General features: G+C 40.2%; 3 protein-coding genes across 3 annotated transcripts; 2 read left to right on the forward strand and 1 right to left on the reverse strand.

Moving 5' to 3' along the window:
* The first annotated feature begins 179 nt into the window (after window positions 1-179).
* Window positions 180-7216, forward strand: emc3 (ER membrane protein complex subunit 3). Its single transcript, XM_085406549.1, has 9 exons — window positions 180-415; window positions 813-980; window positions 1072-1129; window positions 1233-1326; window positions 5493-5597; window positions 5702-5783; window positions 5899-5978; window positions 6107-6189; window positions 6289-7216. The coding sequence occupies exons 2-9, from the start codon at window positions 826-828 to the stop codon at window positions 6415-6417; spliced, it is 786 nt and encodes a 261-aa protein (XP_085262675.1). The 5' UTR covers window positions 180-415; window positions 813-825; the 3' UTR covers window positions 6418-7216.
* Window positions 7217-9545: 2329 nt separating this feature from the next.
* Window positions 9546-20136, forward strand: usp4 (ubiquitin specific peptidase 4). Its single transcript, XM_085406550.1, has 22 exons — window positions 9546-9738; window positions 11001-11128; window positions 11293-11423; window positions 11508-11634; window positions 11729-11874; window positions 12241-12302; window positions 12431-12565; window positions 13444-13558; window positions 13672-13845; window positions 13956-14114; window positions 14383-14607; window positions 14794-14877; window positions 15001-15095; window positions 15202-15384; window positions 15563-15789; window positions 15899-16096; window positions 16194-16264; window positions 16344-16459; window positions 16538-16687; window positions 18064-18167; window positions 18521-18609; window positions 18770-20136. The coding sequence occupies exons 1-22, from the start codon at window positions 9587-9589 to the stop codon at window positions 18890-18892; spliced, it is 2994 nt and encodes a 997-aa protein (XP_085262676.1). The 5' UTR covers window positions 9546-9586; the 3' UTR covers window positions 18893-20136.
* Window positions 20137-21369: 1233 nt separating this feature from the next.
* On the reverse strand, window positions 21370-22969 carry gpx1b (glutathione peroxidase 1b). Its single transcript, XM_085406551.1, has 2 exons — window positions 22667-22969; window positions 21370-22047 (listed from the first exon to the last, which is right to left on the reverse strand). The coding sequence occupies exons 1-2, from the start codon at window positions 22880-22882 to the stop codon at window positions 21697-21699; spliced, it is 567 nt and encodes a 188-aa protein (XP_085262677.1). The 5' UTR covers window positions 22883-22969; the 3' UTR covers window positions 21370-21696.
* Between the last annotated feature and the right edge of the window lie 615 nt (window positions 22970-23584).

Consider the following 23584-nt stretch of genomic DNA (forward strand, 5'->3'; position numbering starts at 1 on the left):
AAAATCCGAAAGACATATGTTAAGCCTTAAATAATGTAATAATGTAATATAGTAAATAAAAAGGTTAACCATAACCTTTCGGATGTGGTGAAGGATGACATGCAGAGGGTTGGTGTGACAAAGAAGAAAAAGCAAAATGCAATGCGTACATCCCCGCGAGGTGGCGCTGCAGTCCCAGTGATTGCGACGCGGATGAGCTGCAGAAGCAGAAAATCTTCCTCATTCCCAGAGCCAACGCAGAGCAGTGGTCACAGTAGTGGATGCGAACCGTTAGAAATTATATAAGTTATTTAACTACCTCACACGGTGCATGGGGTGTGTCTGTCGCCGCTGGGGAACACACTAGGAGCGGCGGTTGCTGTGCTGAGACCACTGGCCAGCTCTCATCTACAGTGACCCATACATCCAGAAGCAGGTAGCCACCCGGCTAATGTTAACATTAGCACTCCGCTAGCGTCAGCTTTCTTAATCCACATAGCAGTTTTATTAAATAAAGATGTTGACGCTTTCAACATATAGTTACCACACAGCGAAGATGAACTCAAATGGTGTCGTTTAACTGGATTTTCTTAGCTCAGTGTCAGTCGCTAATGTCACGGGCGCTGGCTAGCTAACCGGAGGACCTGACAGCCCATCCCTCTAGCGTCAGTCTCAGCCCGACATCAGCTTCTCTTTTATTTATTACAAACAAAAGCATGCTGGTGTCTTCGGTTAAGCAGCTAGACTTGTTTTCTGTTTGCCGTTCTTATTTTTGCTTTGTTGTTGTTGTTGTTGTTGTTATTATTTATTTAATTATTTATTTTTCCTGTCAGGTAACCAGACAGAATGGCTGAGCCGGAGCTTCTGCTGGACTCCAATATTAGACTTTGGGTGGTGTTGCCCATTGTCTTCATCACTTTTCTGGTTGGGGTTATACGGCATTATGTATCTATTCTCCTTCAAAGTGACAAAAAGCTGACATTAGAACAAGTTTCTGACAGGTGCGTCATACATCATATCTAATTATAAACCGAATCACAAGGAGGAAAAACAATGCTGAGCTCATATGTGTGACTTTTTCTTCAAATCCAGCCAGGTACTTATTCGGAGCAGAATTCTCAGAGAAAATGGAAAATACATTCCCAAACAGGTAGGCTGCCTAAAGTGAGTTGCAAAGTTGAGTGAGAACTCCAATGTATTTGTTTACTTGTATGTGCTTTGACTATATCAGTGATTATTTCTGTGTGTTTTAGTCCTTTTTGATGAGGAAGTTCTACTTCAATAACCAAGAAGACGGATTCTTCAAGAAGACCAAGAGAAAGGTTGTCCCACCCTCTCCAATGACAGGTGAGACTTTTTTCTTTTCTTTCTTTCTTTTCTTTTTTTTTTTCTTTTTTTTAAATAAAGAGCAAGCTGTGAAATTGTAACAACTTCTAATTTCTAAAAGAAAAAGTGGTTGTTTAGTATGTGGCTGAAAGACATGGGACACGAGCAGTGTTTTCACAAATCTTTTTAATAACAGATTCTCAGAATTTCCACTTAAAGCTACGGCTGAGTCCTGGTAAAATAATTCATAAAGAGTCTTGGCTGATTACACAACTCCTTAGGTGGAAAGTGAGTTAGGAAGAAGGTTAAGAGTTTCTGAGGCAGAGGAGGAGAAAGTGCTGGAGCAAACCAGAACAGCACAATACAAATTTTTCTCTTGCCTATTATTATTATTATTATTATTATTATTATTATTATTATTATTATTATTATTATTACTACAGTCCCAATCAAAAGTTTAAGACCACTTGATAGCAGCCTGTTTCAGTTAAGCATTGTTTTCAGTTTTGCATGCTCAAAAAAATGTTTAGTCTCACTCCCATTTCTTGCATGTTGAAGCTCTACTTGGAACCTTGCTAAGATCCAACCATACAAAATGTTTTTTTTGTTTTTGTTTTTTTTGCCTTACACATGGTCTTAACCCTTGTGTGGTGTTCATATTTTTGTTACTCAGCCAATGTTCATGGGTCTGGTGGACCCGCTAGAGTTTTGGCTTTCCAAATTAACACTATCAAACAATTTTATGTTAAATTACTCAACAGATGTTTACTTCATCCCAATTACAAGCCATATGAACAGCAAACATGGTTAATTTTTTCCCTTTACCTTTGTTAGATCACATTTATGAATTAATGTGCTTCTCGTTTTTTGGTTTTTTTTTATAAAATGTTATAAAAAAATAAATCAGTTATAATCAAGTGGAGTGAGTGGAAAGACACAACACATTTACACGTGAAGCAATATGTTTCACAACTAAATGGGATCAGCTGCTCATCAATGGTGACATTAGGCCCAGGGTAAAAAACAGGGGGAGGTGGTGCACACACTTATCCCACACTGTCCTGATGGCAGCTAGCTTGTCTCTCTGCCATCGAGCTGGTCTGTCGTCTCGGTTATCAAAACGGATAATCCTGGAAATTTTGTGGAAGTTTTTTAGAGACATTGATGCACGGAAAGGTTCTTGCCAGTTTCTGCATCCCACAGGGATTCTGTGGATTCCCCTTTGGACCTGAAAACTCCTGCAAGGATGAGAACCCCAAAGTAGGCCTTTGGGGTTCTTAGATGAATTTGGTCTATCTCCTTCCACCTCTCTCCAAAAACACACCATCCTTCTAGATTACTGCAATCCAGAATAATTTTCTGGATGGAATCTGGGATGAAAAGCTCAAATGAAGACTTGATGTCCTGCACATGAGTAACTGTCAGCCGTGTTGGCCCTGGCTTATCACAGTAACAGCTCTGCAGGGTGGCTCATTTCTTGGGCAAGAAGACCATTCAATTTCACCAGTTATTGACATCCATATTTCTTCACTTGCTGTCTGGTGGGCTTGTTCTGGTCCTGGAGCTGGCTGCAGATGGGGTACTCGTCTTCGTTTTGTTACTAAATGGTGCTCAACCTCATCCTCTTCTTCAAAGTCACTGTCAGTAAAAGCATACTGAATGTACAAAGCTGTCATACCAATATTTAAAGTGTGTTGATTGATTCATAACATCAGATGATGTGGCTGCAAAGAGCATTACTACTTGTCTTGTAATGTAATGCAGTTATGGTAACATATTATCAGTGATTACATAACCGCAGAGCTCATTGGTGTGTTTTTGTGTGTCATCCAGTACTGAAAGAACACAACAAAGAGGAAGGAGAAGTATGAATGAAAATGTTGACCTAATGAAACGCTGCGGGTTAGATCCTGCACATTTGTGGTTGATCTCTTTAGAAGTAGCTCAAATCTCTAATCTAGTTCAATAATGCCATCGTTTTTAGGTGTGATCAATACAAAGATATGGAAAATGCAACAATGCAGTGGTGATGACTCAATTCTATGCAGCCTTCATCAGCGGGATGATCACACAAATAGCAAGAGGGTCAACTGAATGTCCTCACTGAAATAACATTTTTTAGACCCTTTTTAATCAGGCCCTGTGAGAGTTTTACTAAGTCACTATTAAACTGGGAGACAGTACTAACATTTTTTCTCGGCCAAGTGGAGAGGTCTCAGAAGATTCTCGGCTCAGGTGCATAGTTAAAAAGTCAAATAAAATTTTATTGTTATTGAGATAAATGTAAAATGTAAACCCCCAAAAAGTCTTTTTTCAGATGGCTGAAATGTGACCATGTAAAGTGTTGTCTCATAGTGTTAAACCAATCTGCATGAAAAACAAAGCACAGCCTAGAGCAGGACTCTTCAGCAGACTGACTGGGGATTCATGCAAACCCCTCTGAAACCCTACAGCACAACTTAAAATGCACTTCCCTGGAACTGTAACTACACAACACATCCACACAGCCCACAACTATTATGCTTGGCTCGTTCTGCACCGTCGATTCCTCCTGTACATTAACTTTTTCCACTGCATATTTTTTGAATTTAACAGTGAGGCAATAACAATCATCATCTAATTATAAAGAGAAGTTACCAGTATAATAGCATCAGTATAAGGACTCCCACATGTCAGCAAATTCCTGGAGGGGGAGAGTGCTGAAACTATCAGGATTGATATGGGGGAAATGTACAAAGAAGTGGAAAGACTAGAGGGACAAATAGGTTTGGCTCAGGGAAAAACTAAAACCTGGTTACCAGAAAGCATTTTCTTTTTTTCTGTTGACTTGGGACTAGGGATGGGTATCGTTTAGGTTTTATCCGATACCGGTGCCAAACCGGTACTTTTGAAACTGTGCCGGTGCTTAAACCGGTGCTTAAAGAATGGAGAACACAAAACTGGTCCAAAAACCTCTTATGTTTAGCTGTTTTTTTTGTAAAAAGATAACAATGTTAGCCTTTTCTGCAGCTATAGGGGATATATGGTATCACTCTTGGCTGGAAGCAGTGCTTAATCAATGGAAAAAACACAAACTTTGTCCAAAAACCTCTCATGTTTAACTGTTTTCCACTTTTTCTTTGGTCATTTTAGCCTTTTTGGCCAGGGTGAAGGGAGTATCTGCCATCAAACAAGAAGACAGCCGCATGTAGCTATGATGATGTTTGCTAGTTCACCTTACGTGCATTAATGTAATAACGTGGTTAGCCTACTCAACATAAATTACACACTAACAACATTAAGCTACTCACGCAGAGAAGAACGGCTGCTGCTGCATCATCATCCTCATCATTTCTGCTACACTGGCAGGGCTAGGGGCCAGGACTCTCCTCTTCGGGTTTTTGGGGGATGTTGCTAACTCCGGGTCCGATAACAGGCAACCCACCCGCAGTAGATGTGCCCGGTGTGAGGTCTCGCAGCAAGCTATCAAATACAGCGCATTTCTTGGCTTTTAAAAAAACCCGCTATGCGTCGCCAGGTGTTTCATCGGATTTGAGGTGTTACCTCCTTTGACAGTATCACAGTATCAGCTTAAAGCACTTGTTGCAGGCTGCTGAGTTTTCATATTTTGCTGTGAAGTACAGCCAGACTTTTGACCGCTTTGCCTTGGTCATTTTTAATCTGTAGCTCTGCTCTAAAAGAATGTACGTACCTGGCCCCGCCTACTATCCTCGGAAACGTAAAATGATTGGCTAGAATCTAAAATGTATCACAGCTCAGGAAAAAAAAAGCACCGAAATGTGCGCTGCTTTTCGGTCTGGTTACTACCGTTTATGTCAGAACCGGTGCCATCAAGGCGCCAGATACCGGTACCCATCCCTACTTGGGACTGCATGTAAAACACCAGGACACGACCACACTGTAGTTAACACATAACCACACACAAGGATAAATGTCTGCAACTTACGTAGGTGACGTCATAGACTCTACAAAGGTTCCCCACAGAAGTCTACATCAGCCTTAGTTCTAGAGTACATGGTACCAGCATACATACTGCAGGTTGGCCAACCAGCAACTTAACACCTTGACACCTGTCTCTACATCAAGAGTGAAGCTAGATCTCCTACCAATGTGCAAAAAGTATTTATTAATATCTTTTCAGTTTTCTGGCGTTTAAAGTTTTTTCTTTACCCATAAAATGTTCACAGATCCGAGCATGCTGACAGATATGATGAAGGGCAACGTAACCAACGTGCTTCCCATGATCCTCATCGGTGGCTGGATCAACTGGACTTTTTCAGGATTTGTAACAAGTAATTTATCTCCCTGACCCACACAAAAGCAAGTTTGCCTTTGTCAAGATATCATTTAAATAGAAATTACATGCCGATGTTCTGCTTGTGCTTCCTTCGCACAGCTAAGGTTCCCTTCCCTCTCACGCTGCGCTTTAAGCCCATGCTGCAACAAGGAATAGAGTTGCTCTCATTGGATGCTTCTTGGTAATAAAGCAAGATACTTGGACTCATACTGCACCACTGATTATTTATTGATATGAAAATGCTTAAGCTAGTGTGTGATGACATTGTGATTTGTTTGCGCGTGTGTATTATGCAGGGTGAGCTCAGCATCCTGGTATTTCCTGAATGTGTTTGGACTTCGAAGCATGTACTCTTTAATCCTAGGCCAAGATAACGGTAAGTGGAGTCTTTCACAAAGTTGAAATTGGTTTAAATGTTAAAACGGATAATTAGATTACATCATGTGACTTTAGTGAAAATGCCCACATACTGATTGTGTTTGCTTTGTGACTGAATGCCCACAGGCGCAGACCAGTCGAGGATCATGCAGGAGCAGATGAGCGGTGCTGCCATGGCCATGCCTGCAGATACAAATAAAGCTTTCAAAGTATTTATGTCTATAATTAGTTGAATTAACTACAGAGGGGTTGGGGTTGGTGGCATGGGGCTTTGGGAATTTCATGTGCTGTTTGTTTTTGATTTTTAGGCTGAGTGGGAGGCACTGGAACTGACTGACCATCAGTGGGCGCTTGAGAATGTAGAGGATGATCTGATGAGCCGGGAGTTGGACTTTGATGGCATGTTCAGCAAGGAGCTGCCAAGCGGAATCTTCTGAAGGCCTAATCACTTCCTTGTTGGAGAATCCAATTTGAAATTTGATTATTTCAGGGATTTGTTTTGGGGTTTTGTTTTTTGTTTTTTTTTATCTGAAACCACAAAACTGGGACAAATCCCTTCATATGCAAAGTTTACATCGTGTAATTTGTTGTAGTGGTCTTTTCACTTGTATCTACCTTCCATTCCTGTCCTTAAATGAACTGAAATGAACACAAATACACTGGTTCTACTGCTGCCTCATGCATAATAGGGAGCCCTGCTTTGTTATTTCAAAGAAAGGGCTGTTCTAGAGAAATTACATGATGGGGTTTTTTTTGTTTGTTTTTTAATGTGTTCTTGTTGGCTTGAAACTGAATGCAATCATAATGCCATTAAGTAATAGAATCTGAACTGCCTAGTGCTTCTTTTTCCTAATGTCGTGCACAGCTAGATTAGCTGTCTTCATTTTGTATGTGTCATTTAAAAACAAAATAGTACATAAAACAGTTTTACAGGTCAAAATGATCTATATTTAATAATGCTTTAACCATCCATCATTGCTCATATTTTAGATTGCAGATAGAAGCAGGTCCAGAACAGGTTAGGTTTGTTTGTTTTGTGGCAGGGGAAATGTTGAGTTTTGTCATCGAGATATTGTTTTTGAAGTATGTAGACTGTTTATTTTGTAATTAACTCCCTTGTGTTTTGTACAGTATAAAGTCTGTTTTGATTCAAAATAGTTGTATTTGTTTTCCATGTACACTAACACTTTTCAAATATGAAGAAATAGATGTTTTTGTTTTGTGCTGGGTTTTCTCTTTTTTGTTTCTTTGAATAATAGCGTTCAGTGTAAGGGAAGAAAAAGCACTACAGCTGAATATTCAAATAATACACATGGCACATTCATCCTCAGTAAAGGATTTGAATAGATACCTTGGACATTAACGTTACTCTTTTGTTGTCAGTTTTCCACAATACAGTGTCTGCTTCATTTACCTGGGTTAGGATGATTAGTAGTAAGTTGAATTTTTTTTAAATGGACAAAATGTCACTCAAAAGTAAGTTGTTGTCTTTTAATTATACTGCAATCTTGTTTTAACAGCCTGTCAGTCATGTTTACATTGCATAAAGAAATGCAGGCAAGTGAACAAATGAATTGAGGAACATGAAGGATGATCATGCTTGAACACAGGTGTAAAATGTAACGTAAGCATCCAATTATGCTCTGTGGAAAACAAAGGGGTCCGAAGTGTGCCAAGGAAATATTCCCTACACCATCAACACCAGCCTGAACTGTTGATATAAGGCAGGATGGATGTAGTCAAAATGGCACAAAAGAAGAAAAAGTGACTTGAAAGAGGCTTCAGTCACAAAGCCTGCTCAACTGGGCAGTGTCGCAGTAAGAACTGTGACCAAAGTGAAATCTGGATTTCGATCTATAGAAAAGACAAGCGATTAGAGCTGTGAAAAGGCTACATTCATGACCATGTCCCTTAGGGAAAAAAGTGCAGTGTCTATGAATGGAGTCATTTGATCTCATCACCATGAGCCTTCTGCTTGACCATTTTTGATTGCATGGTACAAAGACTGGGTATATAATGGTGGCTATGAAATATTAACTTCATATAAAATACATTTCAAGATGTACTTTTCTCAAAAAAGAAAATCATCCATTGACCCTCTTCCAATGTTTTTTTCCACAATTTGAAATCTAAAGCAATGTTTGAACATGAATATCTCAAATACTACACAATAAATGGACTAGTTCTTATATAGCGCTTTTCTCCCCTATGTGAGGACCTAAAATGCTTTGTTCTTCACAAGCAGAGACTTATAATTGTGTCATTATCTTCACAAATCCTTCTTTTTTCACAATTCCTTACACCTTGAGAAGATTTCACATTTCAGATGAACTGATCCCCACAGCACAATACTCCTACCACTGTGTTACATGGTGGAGATGGTGTTCTTTGGGTTGTACGCCTCTTACTTCTTCAAACACAAGCAGCATTTCTATGAGCCATGAGCACAGAGCTCTAGCTTTGTCTCATCTGACTAAAGGATACACTTCCAGTATACAGAGTCTTTCTCCAAGTTTTCTTTAGCATACTTCAGTCTAGCCTAAAGGTGTCATTCCTGCATAAGTGGAGTTTTTCTTGGTCTGCAACCTCGCAGTCCATTCCTGTGCAGGGTTCTAGTGATTGTCTTCTTTGAGACTATCATTTCTGACTTGGCTCAGTCATTGAGTAATGTCTTGGCAGTTGTTCTTTAGACACATCTCTCACTTGATTTCTTTCCACAGTGTCTGAAATCTTTTGCTTCCTATCTCTGCCAGTACAAGCTCTCACATTTCGCAAGATACATACCTTCATATGCCAGGCTTGTTCTGTACTGTGTGGCACTCTTTGAATTTCTTGACAGAAATCTAAATTGATTAATTTTGCTTTTGGTATAATGCTTTCTCTGGTGACAGCTCAAATCTTTGCTAAGGGTTTTAATACTATGTGTAAACTGAAAGACAGTCCTCAGTTTTGACCTGATTTTGCAAGCTTTGAGCATTACAAAGTTAAAACCCGTCATTGCACAACAACGGTTTGTGCTGTGGGTCAATGAAAAGACCAGTTTTTCGGGGGGGGTAATAATACTGACCCTGGTAATCATCCTTTTTTCTGAAATTATTTATGCTTTCTAAAGAGCAATATTATGTTTGCAAATGCTATGTTGTAAACCCCTTGCTATATTAAAAAAAAACACTTGGACAAATGTTGACAAAAACTTTTAAATCATAGCGAGGATAATAATTTTGTCCTCGTCAGTAATAATAGCTCATTGTTACACAAAACATTTGCATTCGGTCCCCGTTAAAATTTACAGTCTTCGCTTTATCTAACTGCCTGGAGGATAACGAGCTCTAAAAACCTATCATGTAAGTGAAAGTTATCATCAGGTTAGCGAACACAGAGTTGAAGCACAGAATTGTAAGATCATTTTTATGGGAAACTCGCTGTCAGTCAGTTGGCATTTGAATGTCCCGTAACTTACCGGTTTAGTAGTGTTAGTGACTGAACGCTGGAGTGCAATAGCAGCTCTCCGCGGCTATGCACCACCCGTAGAGGAAGAATGAGGCAAATGAAGCCCGTCCCAGTGCGTGTGTTTCAGCGCGTTCACGTTACCGGCACACAGGCTGCATGATGGCCGAGGGAGGCGGACCCGAGTCGGGTAACGCAACGGACTCCGACTCGGAGCCGGTAGCTGCACAAATACCGACTCCTTCAACCGAAAGTCAAAAACAGACTATTGGGTCTCTTTTGAAAACGTCTCTGAGAAAGGGTGACGAATGGTAAGCTAGCGGCCACCAATACTTGGGTCTTTAGCTATCATTAGCCGATAAACAGGAAGTGTTAGCATGCTAAGCTAGCAAGCTAATGACAGCAATGCTTGTAAGCTTGAACTCGATAGCTGCTGTGCTAATGATAGTTTGGCAGGCTAGCACGCTTGCTGCTAGTCAGCCCGACATTTGAATTTCTCTATTAGTACTAATGCCTGTATTAACAGATATTATCCTTGACGCACACAAGCAACCCAGCTGCCAAGTGACTCATTTGCACGTTAATTAGTGCCTGTTTTGTGATGAGTTGAGCGGCGTTAGCAGTCGTGGTAGCTAGTGGGCTGTCAGAATAGCTAAGGCCCTGGATTCAGATTGTAGTTTCTTTTTCCAGTGAAACAGTCTCGTTGTCAGTTGCGGGATGATGATGAGGAAATGGGCCCGCTGACAGAATTAATGTGAGAAGTAGTTACCTGCTTGTCATGACATACCGGTTAAACCGTGTGACGTTCCCCTTACCGGCAAGCCAACTATGTTAGCTAACATAGTTTCAGACCATTAACACTGCTCAGGCCTGGGCATACTGCAGCCGGTGTACTAAAGAGGCTTCACCTCAGCCAGTAAACACAACACCACAGACATGTGAGATGGGCAAGCGTGCCCGTTAATCTCATTTGTTAATAGAAGTGGGTGCCAAACGACCAGGTCACGTTCATTCTTGCAGCCACTAGCTGCAAAGCTAACCTGTTTTTCTGGAGTTATTTAAATGACTCGGCCCTTCCATTTATGGTATTGTTAAAATTGAACTACTGTCCTTTGGTATTCATTTCCAGGAGCCTTAAACACTGTCAGGCATAGCTTGGCAAAACTAATCTCGGGATAAGATCATGCAACTGTTTGTTTGACACTTTGAAGCCCGTTAATTTTACAGTGTTGACACGAAAGAGCCATAGTCCAGCTTTTTGAATTAGCATTTGAATGCGTGTTGCAGTGTGGATACAAGTTTATTAACCAAAGGAGATTCTTTAGATGAGATTAAGTCAAACTAGCTTGCAGTTACTATAAATGCCAAGGCAGTTTGGTATTGCATAATCTTCTGGGAAAGTGTAGGGCTGTGTGCCCTTTTATACCATACCTTTTAGAATCTCTTGACCCTTTTTTATGCTGGGGGAAGAAATCCATTACGAGATATAAATGTTAAAGCTTTTAAGGGGAAAAGAGGATCTTCCAACGAGTGATATGTTTTTCTTTAACTGTGACTGATCAATTTGTTTTAGGTATCTAATAGACAGTCGGTGGTTCAAACAGTGGAAGAAGTATGTGGGGTTTGACAGCTGGGATATGTACAATGTTGGAGAACGAAGCCTCTATCCAGGACCAATTGATAACTCTGGCCTGTTCTCAGGTAAAATTGTCATTTTAAAAAGAATCCCCTAATGGACTGCTGTTGATTTTGCTTGAACAATATAAGTTCCACACAGAAATAAAAAAACAAAACATTTAGTTCTTTAGCTTATACTTATGTGTGTTGTTTTTTTTGTTTTGTTTTTTCCCTTTTTCTCCTTAAAGACCATGAGACTCAAGCCCTGAAAGAGCACCTTATAGATGAGCTTGATTATGTCCTAGTACCTACTGAGGCATGGAATAAGCTAGTGAGCTGGTACGGCTGCCTTGAGGGCCAGAGACCTATCGTCAGGAAGGTAAGGCTGTTAAAGATATTCTTAATTTTAGCCCTGTACCAGAGTGCGTGGACTGGGCTTCCAAATGTCTCTTTTCTTCTCTAGGTCGTTGAACATGGCATGTTTGTCAAGCACTGTAAAGTGGAGGTCTATTTGCTGGAGCTGAACTTGTGTGAGAATGACAATATGGACAATGTTGTTACACGTCATTTCAGTAAAGCTGATACTATAGGTGAGCATCCACATGTGTAATTTATACGTTGGTGTTTGCTGAATAAAACTATTTGACTCTTCATGCTTATTTATCAAACTTTTCTCATTTTTAGACACTATAGAGAAGGAGATGAGAACACTGTTCAATATCCCATCAGAGGAAGAGACCAGGCTCTGGAACAAATACATGAGCAATACGTACGAGCAGCTGAACAAGCCAGACAGCACCGTACAGGATGCTGGTCTTTTCCAGGGACAGGTAGTGCTATTCAAATAAGACTGAGATTATTGTTTGACTACAGCTCAATAATAAACTTGTGTGTTATATTCACAATCAAGGTTAGAGAAGATGAAGGCATTAATTCAATTCTTTTTTTTTTTATAACAGCGGCCACTGAATTCCAGATCAGTCATAGCAGCTTTCAAGTTAGAAGAAAAATACAATGTATTAGAATAAAGAAACATTAGTTAGTCACAAAAGTGCAGGTCATAAACCTAACTATGGCTAATGTAGTTTTGGTGGCATATGGCATATGTGTAGCATTAAACTCAAGCCTGAGATGTGTAAAGTCATGCATGAAATTCAGGTGTGCCAACCTAGCTTTCATGTCGAATATTTTCCCAGGTGCTTGTGATTGAGCGCAAAAATGAGGATGGTACGTGGCCTAGACAAGCTTCACATCCCAAGTAAGCTTTTTTTTTTTTTTTTTTTTTTTTTTTTTTTTACTTCTTCTCCTCTCCAGTCACGCAGGCATGTTTGTTTACATATTTAAGAATGTGCTTTTCTGAAACACGATTTCATTCTTTCTTACTAGATCAAGTACAACCCCATCCAGGAATTTCACTACCTCTCCAAAACTCTCCTCAAACGCATCCCCAACAGTAACCAATGGAGACAGCAACTGCAGCCCTGGATACACGCTGAACAACAGCACCTCATCCAGCAACAGGCAAGGCACCTTTTCTGATCTACTTTTTCTCCCCTCTCTTTTGTTGTTTATTGAAACTTTACCTCTCATGGATAAATACTGGCAAAGCTTGTAAGGCATAGGAGTGATATTTCTTTTCACTGTTTACACACAGCTTGTCACTTAATTTTAAAAAGAGGGGAAAAACAACTTTCCAATATCCAATCTAAGTTTTCAACAAGTGGAGTTTTCAAAGATATTTCAAGGAAATGTGACGACATCTTCCAACTTGTTAAAATTCTTACAAATCATTATATCACATTGTGTTCCCACAGACCACTCTGTAGTTTGTAAGACAAACAAAAATTCTTGACAGGCTGCAAAACTAGGAGTGTGATGTTTTACTTTGTCTGTAATGCCATTAGTCTTTATCTTATCCTTTTAACATCTCAGTTTTTTAATTAAATTTGTATTTATTTGTTTTAGCTCCTTGATGTCACCCAGAATAAAGCACAAAATATATTCACACCAAATTTCAGTAGTTTGCAACTGCATATGTTGTGTCGGTATAATCAGCTGCATGCATTTGCTCTTTATGTAGTCTGCTGCTTTAATGAAATTTGCAGAAATATGTAGACAGTAAATGAGAAAATATTAGTTTTTGTTACATTGAGAGTGATTAAAGATCTAAAGATGCCCGTTGTCTATTGTCTGACCATATTTAAGTTTAAAAAAAATGTAGATTGCATGCATGCTTTAGTGTACTAGTATGCTGAATAATAAAGAGCACGTAGTTTATAGGCTTATTTGTAGGACAACTGGGATTTTATATGCACCTAGCTTACTTGATTACCATGTGTTAACAGCTGTATCCTGAATACAATACTACAGACAAACTATCACATCCTTTCTGCCAACAGATATGGGGGCTACAATTCATACAGCTCCTACAATTACAGGGAGTCACAATCGCAGCCTGGCTTATGTGGGCTCAGTAATTTGGGAAATACGTGCTTCATGAACTCTGCCCTTCAGGTAAAAAAAACAACAAGCATTTGCAGCTTCCGCTTAGTGGAAGTGAGCTTTAATATTTCTGTGCACTTAATCCTTTTTCGTGTCTTTTCTTTTTTTGGTTCCTGTTCCCTCAGTGCCTGAGCAATGCATCTCCACTCACAGAGTACTTCCTCACTGACCAGTATGAGGCAGAGATAAACAGAGAGAATCCTCTGGGAATGAGGGGGGAGATAGCTGAGGCCTATGCAGATCTAGTAAAACAAATGTGGCTCAGCCGCAGCAGTTATGTGGCCCCACGTACCTTCAAAGTAAGTTGTGTCAAATAGCTTGAACTGAAGTCGGTGTATACCGACTGAATACATTCAGGCAAACTCATCGAGGCCTATGAAGGTAATAATAATCATCCTTTGATTGTCAGACCCAGGTCGGACGCTTTGCCCCCCAGTTTTCAGGCTATCAGCAGCAGGACTCTCAGGAGCTGTTGGCCTTCCTTCTTGACGGGCTCCATGAAGATCTGAATAGGGTCAAGAAGAAGCCTTACTTGGCCCTAAGGGATGCAGAGGGCCGTCCAGATGAGGTATAGTACAGATGTAGATATCGTGTTGTTTTGTCTCTAAAGAGTAAAAGTCTGTCTGATTCTCTCATGGTGGTGCCGAAATATCAACCTTTACAGAACCTTTAAATTTGAAACAGAATGACTGCCAGTCTGCTTTATACTGACAGCTAGACATGAAATAGTTTTTCTGTATAGTAACAAGAAAGCAATATCATCGTTGAATTGATGGTTTTAAAATGCCATCTAATGGAGGTCTTCTTCCTTTTCTCCACTGCTTGGTGAACTACAGATTGTTGCCAAGGAAGCCTGGACAAACCACCGTTTGCGCAATGACTCTATTATAGTTGATATTTTCCATGGCCTCTTCAAATCCACCTTGGTATGCCCAGAGTGCTCCAAGGTATCTGTTACCTTTGACCCATTTTGCTACCTCACATTGCCTCTGCCCTTGAAGAAGGACCGTACCATGGAAGTTTTCCTGGTGCGATCAGACCCTCAGTCAAGACCCACACAGGTGAGTTGGCATTAACCTTCACTCGCTGCTCCAGACCTAAATCCACAGTCAAACTGATAAGTATCTACGATTTGGAGATTTAAAAAAAAATTTGATAGTTGATATGTCTAAGATATATTTCTATATCTCTTTAAAATAGCAGCATAGTCACTGAGAACATCATATGTTGTTTTCTTTGTCTTGCAGTATCGGGTGGTGGTCCCCAAACTGGGTACTATAACAGACCTGTGCAGCGCCTTGTCCAAACTCTGTGGAATCTCTCCAGAAAATGTTAGAATCTTATTCTTTTACATCACGAGTTTTGTCTAATTTATGATGCTCACATGTTTGTTTTTCTTACTCTTGGGAAACAGTTTATAGTTTGTTCTAAATTTGCCTCCTTTATCTTTGTAGATGGTGGTGGCAGATGTTTACAATCACAGATTCCATAAACTTTATAGACGGGATGATGGTCTCAACCAAATCATGGAAAAGGATGACATCTTTGTGTAAGTTTGTGTTATTGACCTGGTGATGATCTGAGAACTCACTCACTGTGGTTGTACAATGTGAGTGTAAGACGTGTTTCCTTTTTTGTGTCAACGCTCTCTGCAGGTATGAGGTACAGGAGGAGAACAGTGAAAGGATGAGCCTGCCTGTTTATTTCAGGGAGCGCCACTCAAAGCATGCTGGAAGCTCCACAAGCACCATGCTGTTTGGCCAGCCTTTACTTATCACCGTGCCCAGACATAACCTCATAGCAGACGTTCTTTATGATAAGATCCTAGAGAGGATTGGGTAAGAACCTACTGTATTGGTAAAAAGAAATTCAGCTATATTATGGTGTAGTAGCAGTGTGCATACAGTACATCTGGCATGAAGAAGTTTAATGGAAAGGGAGCAGAACATGCACACCCTGAATTCTTTCCAGAATTGGTTAACCATGTTAACTCGTATTCCTTGTTGTGTGTTGCAGACGCTATGTAAAACGCTCCCAGAGCCCTTCTACTGAAAGCAGGGCGTCAGCCTCAGCCACCATATCCAGCTGCAGTCAGGCCCCTGAATGTTCTACATCTTCTAGTCTCAATGCCAGCCTGGGTGGCTGTGGCAGTCCCTTATCAGATGGGGCCTCCTGCAGCGCCAGCTCCAGCAATGGCAGCAACCACTCAGGGACCTGCAATGAAACGAATGGGTTGTATGATGGTACGAAGCTGACATCAACTACTCATATCCAGCTGAGGAGTCGTCATCAAGGAGCACTCAAAAAGCATTGCAACAAGAATAATTAGATGTGGTTTATGTCACTGTTTAGGTGAAGAGGAGGCCATGGACCACCAAGTGAGTCCAGAGCCAGAAAATGGCCAATCTGAAGAGGAGGAGGAGGCCTCTGACTTACAAAATGGGTCCAAAGGAGACACGACCAAGCTCTTTACATTCAGCATAGTCAACTCTTACGGAACGGCCAACATTAGCCCGCTGCCTTGTGATGGAAATGTCCTCAAACTTAATCGTCAGTGTACATCTTTAAACTTCAATTGCATGGAAAGTTTCCTTTTTTCAGGCCACTTTACGATAACACAGCTTCTTCCACGTTCTCTCCTCTGCAGCACATTCCACAGTGGCCATCGACTGGGACACAGAGTCGAAGAAACTCTACTATGATGAACCAGAAGCAGAGGTCAGTTGATATTCGTCACACAGTTCTGTGACACAGCGCTCATACACTTTGTTTATATTTGTGTAAATATTGTGCTTAGGCTTATGAGAAGCATGAGAGCATGCTGCAGCCCCAAAAAAAGAAAACCACTGTGGCTCTAAGGGAATGCATCGAGCTCTTTACAACAATGGAAACACTGGGAGAGCATGACCCATGGTGAGGACCCTTCAGCATAACTTACTCTTAAATGTTTACACACATTATATTTTATCTAAACTGAATATGTTCTTGTAGGTATTGTCCAACATGCAAGAAACACCAACAGGCCACAAAGAAGTTTGACTTATGGTCACTTCCTCGGATTCTGGTGGTTCATCTAAAGCGTTTCTCATACAACCGATGCTGGAGGGACAAGCTGGACACAGTGGTGGACTTTCCCATCAGGTATGTACTGTCGTGGCAGAATCCTCAGTTGGTCTTTTCACCATTTGGGACTTTGATATTTTACTCAGTTTTCCCTCTTTCCTTTTATTGGCTGTGTCCAGTAGCATTAGCAAATACAGATGCAAAAAAATCCTCCTGCCTTTTATATACTCAGTCACATGCTTTTTACAAATTAACTTTTTAATATTGTACCTTTTGGTAGGAGAAATAAAAAAAACTAAAATTCTCTTTGTCAGCATACTGTTGTCAAGATCAGTATCACACATTTTTGACTTCAGTACTTACAAATAGAACTTCTTGAAAAACTAAATAAGGACATGATTCTCAGTTTATTTTTAGTGTGATTTGTTTATAGATAAGAGAGCAATGGGCTAAACAATGATTTAGTTTTCCACATAGCAGCTACCCATGTAGTGAAGGTAGAAAATAATACTTCTTTACAGAACCTTCTTTGTAAAGATGGTTCCTTGCTTAGTCATGTCAGCTAAATTTCAATTTGCATTGTCAATCAAGATGACAACTCTTAACATCATTAAACCATGACTGATGTTACAGCGTTGATTGAGAGGCCTCTTGTAATATAAATGGAAAAACTGTGTGTTTTAAAAAGATTTGTCTTAAGTTAAAGTTAAAGGAAGTGTATGAAAAATGATTACAACCATTAATGCAGTTTCATGTAAAATAGTGAAAATTTAAAAATAAGGAACTGGAAAACACTGTAGTATTGGTATAGCTTTGACTCTAGAGGGAGCTGTAGTTTGAAATTCACAGAATAACCAACCAGAGCTCTGAATGAGGAAACACTTATTCAACTTACAAGAAGTGGATTATTATCTTATAAACTGGCATGACCCCAAATAGAACATTTAGACCTACTTTCTGCTCTTATCTTTTACGGTTGTGTGGATTTTTGTAATTTGTTTGCCCAGGTTGTTCATTAATCGAGGGCTTTGCAGTTTTGTTTTTTCCTCCACATGGCAACTTTGGGCTAGACACCCAAGGTTGCTCCAGAAACCTGCTGCTGTGGGTGTGTGACTGAGGAACAATGGAGTTTGTTACATGACTAAGATGTTAGGTGACAAATGCATAAGATTTCCCAACGCTGGTTAATTTGTTAACTTTTTCCCCACTCCCTCATTAGAGAGACACAAATGTTCTATTGTGTTATAAAAGGGAAGTTGCCTCACAGTTAAGCTAACAGCTACATTTCAATCTTAGAACACCGTTGAGGAACTTGATCCAACGGAAACCACAGAGCAGATTGTGTTGCTGAAATCCTTATTTTAAAACAAAAGTCTGACTCACACTTAGTAAGGATGGCTTAAACAGTGCAGTACATGTAGGGTTTCACCATCTGATGGTATTTTCTCTGCCAGGGATCTCAACATGTCTGAGTTTGTGTGTGACCCTAAGGCCGGCCCCTACGTCTACGACCTTATTGCTGTGTCAAACCACTATGGAGGAATGGGAGGGGGTCACTGTAAGTCAGCATTTAATTTATACAATGAAATTTCCCCTATGTAGTCTTTGATGCCAACTGCTGGTCGCAGTTTTTTTTAGCCTTTAAACATGAACACAGTATATGACAGTATGTGTCAGCAGATGGGGTGCTCAGAAAGTCACTCTGTCTCCAAGGACGCTGCATTTGGTTAAAATGTAATAAGGCGTAGAGCCTCGTACATCATTGTTTTCATTGTGCACTCACACTCAGTTTATTTTTCTTTGATATGCCATCTTTTGTCATAGTGAAGCAGTGTAATCAGACTTTTATGTCTTCCTGAACAAAATTCCTGAAAAGTCATGCGTTAACCTTACACCGTCTCTGTGTAACAGACACGGCTTATGGCAAGAATAAAGTGGATGGAAAGTGGTATTACTTTGATGACAGCAGCGTCTCATCTGCCACAGAGGATCAGATAGTGGTGAGTTTTCAGTGTTGTGTACTGGTGATCACTGGGTGTTTGTTTTCTTTAGTCTTTCAAGTGAAAGAATGATGAGTACTGACACTTGCTGGTGTGTTGACTTTGGTGTCAAGTATTCCTCTTCTAGTAATGTAATCTTACCCGTGTTGTGCCATTACAGACTAAAGCCGCCTACGTGCTGTTCTATCAGCGCATAGACGAAGAAAGCCCCTCTAAACCTCAACCTTCGGCGTCATTGGGAGGAGCCCCGGAGCCAGCCGATGACCACATGGACACAAATTAGGAAGCCCAGATGAAAAGGGACACACACTGAAGTGCATATGGCAAATAGAGACACTCGGACGCACACACAAAGCTACTTTAGTGGCAGAGGATTCCACAGACATAAAATTATTAATCCTACCTTCCCTGTATTTTGATTTGTCTCATATGTTGTCAGCTACAGCCATCAGCCTTGACATAAGAGTGAACTGTGAGACTTTCCTCCCTGCAGCGGGTGGTCTGCTGATTTCTTAAAGTAGTTTGCTAGTCTGGATTGAAGAGGAATATAAGTGAATATAGAAACTTAAGGTTAGAAGTGCCCTCAAATATATAGATAAACAAATGTTTCTGTTGCCCACAAGACCAGTCAGAAATATTTAAAACAAAAAGCCAAATGCATTTGTTTCAACCAAAGCGATCCAAGGTATTTATGATAAAATGAACAAACTGATGTGTTTCCAGGATGCTGGCTTTGTGCCTAGATTTATCTCACATATTCTTGCTGTGCTAAGGTAAATTTTAGCAGTGTGATGTGCACACATGACAGTACATGGCACCTTCTTTGTTGAAAGAATCCTGTTACCTTATGCCACCTGTTTAAAGTGAAACTATTTCTGAGGGGATCCTTCGGCTTCAGACTACCGGTAGCAGTGGATCTGTGCCGCATCTAGACCACAGAGAGGGTGTCTCATTTCAAGGTCCCTAACATCTAGATCTTGACATGAGTTGTGGCAGAAGCTGTTTTGGGGGGTTTGTTTTTTTTTGTTTTGGCCTTGCTCTAGTTCAGCCATGAGTTGTTTTTTTTTTTGTTTTGTTTTTTTTTCTCCCCCGAATATGTTTTGATGCACAGCACGGGCTCTGCTCTCGGGGCCCTAAACTCATGAGAGGAGTCTTACCCTGCTCACAATTTGTATTTTCTTTTTTTTCTTTTTTGTAATCATAATGAAAAAAGCGGCCTTTCAATTCCTGCAACCTGTTTAAAAAGGAGGCACTTTGAATTCTCCGTGAAAATCTACCTGCTTCTGGTGTATCTAGAAATCATGGAAGTGTATGGTTAGGCCTTTAGCATTAAAGGGTTTGGTCTGTCATATGCGTCCACATAATTTTAATGTGTCTTTTAAGCTGCCTGACCGGACCCTTAGTTCACTTGCGATAGCTTGTCCTAATTAGTCTTGTACAATAATGCAGCTCTGTATTGAAATGGCTATGATATTTGATATCTTCTAAGCACACTGAGTGAAGCGAAATAAACTAGAATAAAAGTGGTGCTTTATTCATGAAACTTGAACTTTGCTCCTTATCACAAGGAAAAATGTGTTAGATGTCAGATGGGGGTGGAGGAAAGCAGTCATTTAACAGCATTCTCACTGAATGCAGGCACTTTGAGCCAGTTTTCCTTCCAGTGATACTAATACAGCAGTTGGCTCTTAAGTAAAGTTGAAAGTGATTCTTTTATTTTATATTATTGAAGGCCAGACATACACAACAATCCCCTGGAGCACATTTGTAAGTGGTGACTGGATGTTTTGAATGTGATCAAGTAAAAACTAGAATACATTTACTTGTGACAGTTAACACTTAATATAATGTAATCCCACAAGGCTTGTTCTGGGGCATAAATCTGCACCTGGTTTTATAATGGCACGCTAACATACAGGGCCTTTGGGTGTCCTCCCTGCTGGTTGGTCCTGGCATCATCATGTTGTTCAAACTACCTAAACAATCATTCATGCCTAAAACTAGAAAAGCTTTATATCTGTAATCTAGATATGTAACTGAAAACACAGTTCAGCAGCAGAAAATCTTGTCTTCTTATCCACCCAAAATTATGTCAGCAGTTCAAACTCGATCTGTACATAATCAACACTATTTTAAATAGGTGTAAAAATGATTGTTCTCATATTTATCTTGTTGCCGATATCTGCAGTTTTGTTTTTAACTGAAAAATATTTGAATTCAAATTACAATAAAGACTGGAAGCCTCAACAAGCTCACTTGTTTGGACATGCACTGCAATATAACACAGATTGCCTCTGGTTTCAGGTGATGCGATACTTAAATGTACTTTGATACAAAGCGTAATAAAGCTCAAGTCCTCAATGAGGTGCTTTGTTTAGAATAATTGCATGCAATATAACCCTCACGCTGAAGCTGTAAGTACTGCTGTCTGTGTTAAGATAATTACCTCTGGTTGCAGGTGATGCAACCTAAATTGCCTGCCAGTAATGCTGACTGTTTGCAAAAGGAACTCTGATGTACAATTACATGTAAGCACAGGAAACACCTGTAATCAGGTGTACTGTAGCTATATACAAAGCCAACACTTGCCTGTGGATGAATAATCTACCACTCATAACCTTTCCCCAGCCCTCCTTTACAGAAAATGTCCGAGTATTTTTAGATATGCTAATAAGATTAAGCTGACAAAATAGTCCCTCAAATATGACCTTTAAACAAGAAAATATATATATAAATATATATAATTAGGAGTCAGAGAAATGTTTGCAAAAAACATATTTATTGATCCCCTTTAAACTTGACACCACAGCTGTGCTTTACATGCACCCAGCGCAGCTTTGAAGAGATAAAACAGTCCTGCCTTTTACATTTCATCAGATATCCTCCTCACAGTTTGGTTTCAGAGGATTTCTTCATTTAGTAAAAAAAAAGAAAGCAGGAGACAGCTACTGCGTACAGGAGAGCACAGGTGGTGAGTTTAGGTGGCATCTATTGAAGCTGTAAGCGCAGTGGTGTTTCTCTCGTTATGAAGGCTACACACACACATAGTGCTAAGCTGCAGGCTGCTTCAGCATTTAGGACGAGGTTTTAATTCGTCTGGCTGAGGAGCTTCTTGATGTCTCCCTCGATGTCGATGGTGAGGAACCTCCGGCTGTAACGCTTGAACGGCACACCGTCCGGCCCGATGAGGAACTTCTCGAAGTTCCAGGACACGTCGTTCCTGCACACCGGGCTCCAGATGATCAGCTTGGGGTCGGTCATCAGAGACGTTGCGTCGTCGCTGGGTGTTGGAAGCTTGTCCTTCAGGAACGCAAACAGGAGGTGGGCGTCCTTCCCGTTCACGTCCATCTTCTCAAAGAGCTGAAACTTGGGCTCGAAGCCATTTCCAGGACGGACATACTTCAGCGACAGGAGGATCTCTTCATTCTTGCAGTTCTCCTGCACACAGTTACACTCTTGGCTCATTCTTATCGGGAAGAACCAGAAAATACAAACTTCCCTGTTCCCTACAGCAAGTATTCAATATTATTTGAATCCCACCAATAACTATGTATCAATAAGTAACTAGTAACAATAACCTGTGTAGTCCTTCAGCGCCTTATAAAATATTAACCATTTTAAAGTATATTTCATATTGCGTAAAAACTCTTTGTTGTAAGACGAAAATCTCACACACAGCCACAACTTCCTCCTTGCTAAAAGTCACCAATGCTTTGCGCATTCAGCTAATATAATAACAGCACTAATAACCTATGGATTTAGACGTGTCTCTTGTACTTACAAGCTGACTAATATTATACTAAAGCCCGATCTAAAACTTGCCAGTAAACTTGGGAACTATACAAGATTAAACCTTTAAATAAGGGGTGGAAATAACTTCCTCTAATTTGATTAAATACAAATAAGTCAGCCATTTCCGGGAAAATAGGATAAATTAACGGTGAAAGCAGGAAATTTAGAGTAACGATACTTACAGAATGATTATTTCTAGACTGACGGGATAGAAAGGCCTTAGCCATGTGCTTCAAAGCGCAGATAGACGGGATAAATTTCTCACCTGATGGCCGAACTGGTTGCAGGGTACTCCCAAGATCACAAGCCCCTTGCTGGCGTACCGCTCGTGGAGCTCGTTCATCTGGGTGTAATCCCTGACGGTCGTACCTCAGAGAGAAGCGACATTCTCAATGAGGACGACTTTGCCCTTTAGGGACGAGAAATTAAACGTCTCCCCGGTCAACAGTTTGGCCGTGAGGTCGTAAAAACTTGTAGCCATTGTTTTCTTTTCTTTTCTTCCTCCTTTCTTCAGGTAGAGCAGACGCCTTCTTCACTACCAACACAGTGCGCTCTTCTGTTTCTTTGGACCAGCTTTATATGGTCAAAGAGCTTGTATTGCCTGCCAAGATAGTTCACTCCCTGAAATTAGTGGGCTGGTATACCACGCAGGGCGATAACCTGCTCCAAACACCCCTGAGAACCTGTGAATTGATATGTGTACATGTGAATTGATATGCACATGTACACTGTCTGTATTGATTGCACATTTGTGTCCTGCCTCTTTTCCACTGCCCCAATTTGGCTGCAGGTGCAAAGCCAGGCCTACCTTGGTGCTTCTTCAGAACTAGCCCACATTTTCTAAATTTTCTGTGGAAACAAAATCAGCTATTTGAGCTGCATCTGCATGTCATCAGTTGAGAGCAAAAAAGTAAAAAATAAAGAAAGTATACAATAAGTACAGTTAAAGCTGAATATACATGCAAATACTTTGTAGGCGGACTGTCAAAATACACACTAATGTATTGTCATGAAAATATTGTGGGGTTCCATACAGGCTCATGTATAAATATGATTATTTATTTTTAATAAAAATTTACTTATAAAAACGATATTTATTAATATATTTTTTATGTAAATAAGTAATGTATTAACTTAATAAATTTAAATATTAGCGGGACAATGTTGTCGGCAAACTAAGAGA

Source organism: Rhamphochromis longiceps, linkage group LG5 (assembly GCF_057381845.1).
Source record: "Rhamphochromis longiceps isolate RC_006_pf linkage group LG5, R_longiceps_female_GT1.1, whole genome shotgun sequence".
Classification (NCBI taxonomy): Eukaryota; Metazoa; Chordata; class Actinopteri; order Cichliformes; family Cichlidae; genus Rhamphochromis; species Rhamphochromis longiceps.

Excerpts from the sequence above, each read along its gene's own strand:
- emc3 (XM_085406549.1), top strand. The coding sequence starts at position 826 with ATGGCTGAGCCGGAGCTTCTGCTGGACTCCAATATTAGACTTTGGGTG. Across the intron at positions 5,784-5,898 it reads CTCTCATTGGATGCTTCTTG|GGTGAGCTCAGCATCCTGGT; the intron begins GTAATAAAGCAA and ends TGTATTATGCAG. Across the intron at positions 5,979-6,106 it reads AATCCTAGGCCAAGATAACG|GCGCAGACCAGTCGAGGATC; the intron begins GTAAGTGGAGTC and ends GAATGCCCACAG.
- usp4 (XM_085406550.1), top strand. The coding sequence starts at position 9,587 with ATGATGGCCGAGGGAGGCGGACCCGAGTCGGGTAACGCAACGGACTCC. Across the intron at positions 15,790-15,898 it reads AACGAATGGGTTGTATGATG|GTGAAGAGGAGGCCATGGAC; the intron begins GTACGAAGCTGA and ends GTCACTGTTTAG. Across the intron at positions 16,460-16,537 it reads CTGGGAGAGCATGACCCATG|GTATTGTCCAACATGCAAGA; the intron begins GTGAGGACCCTT and ends ATGTTCTTGTAG.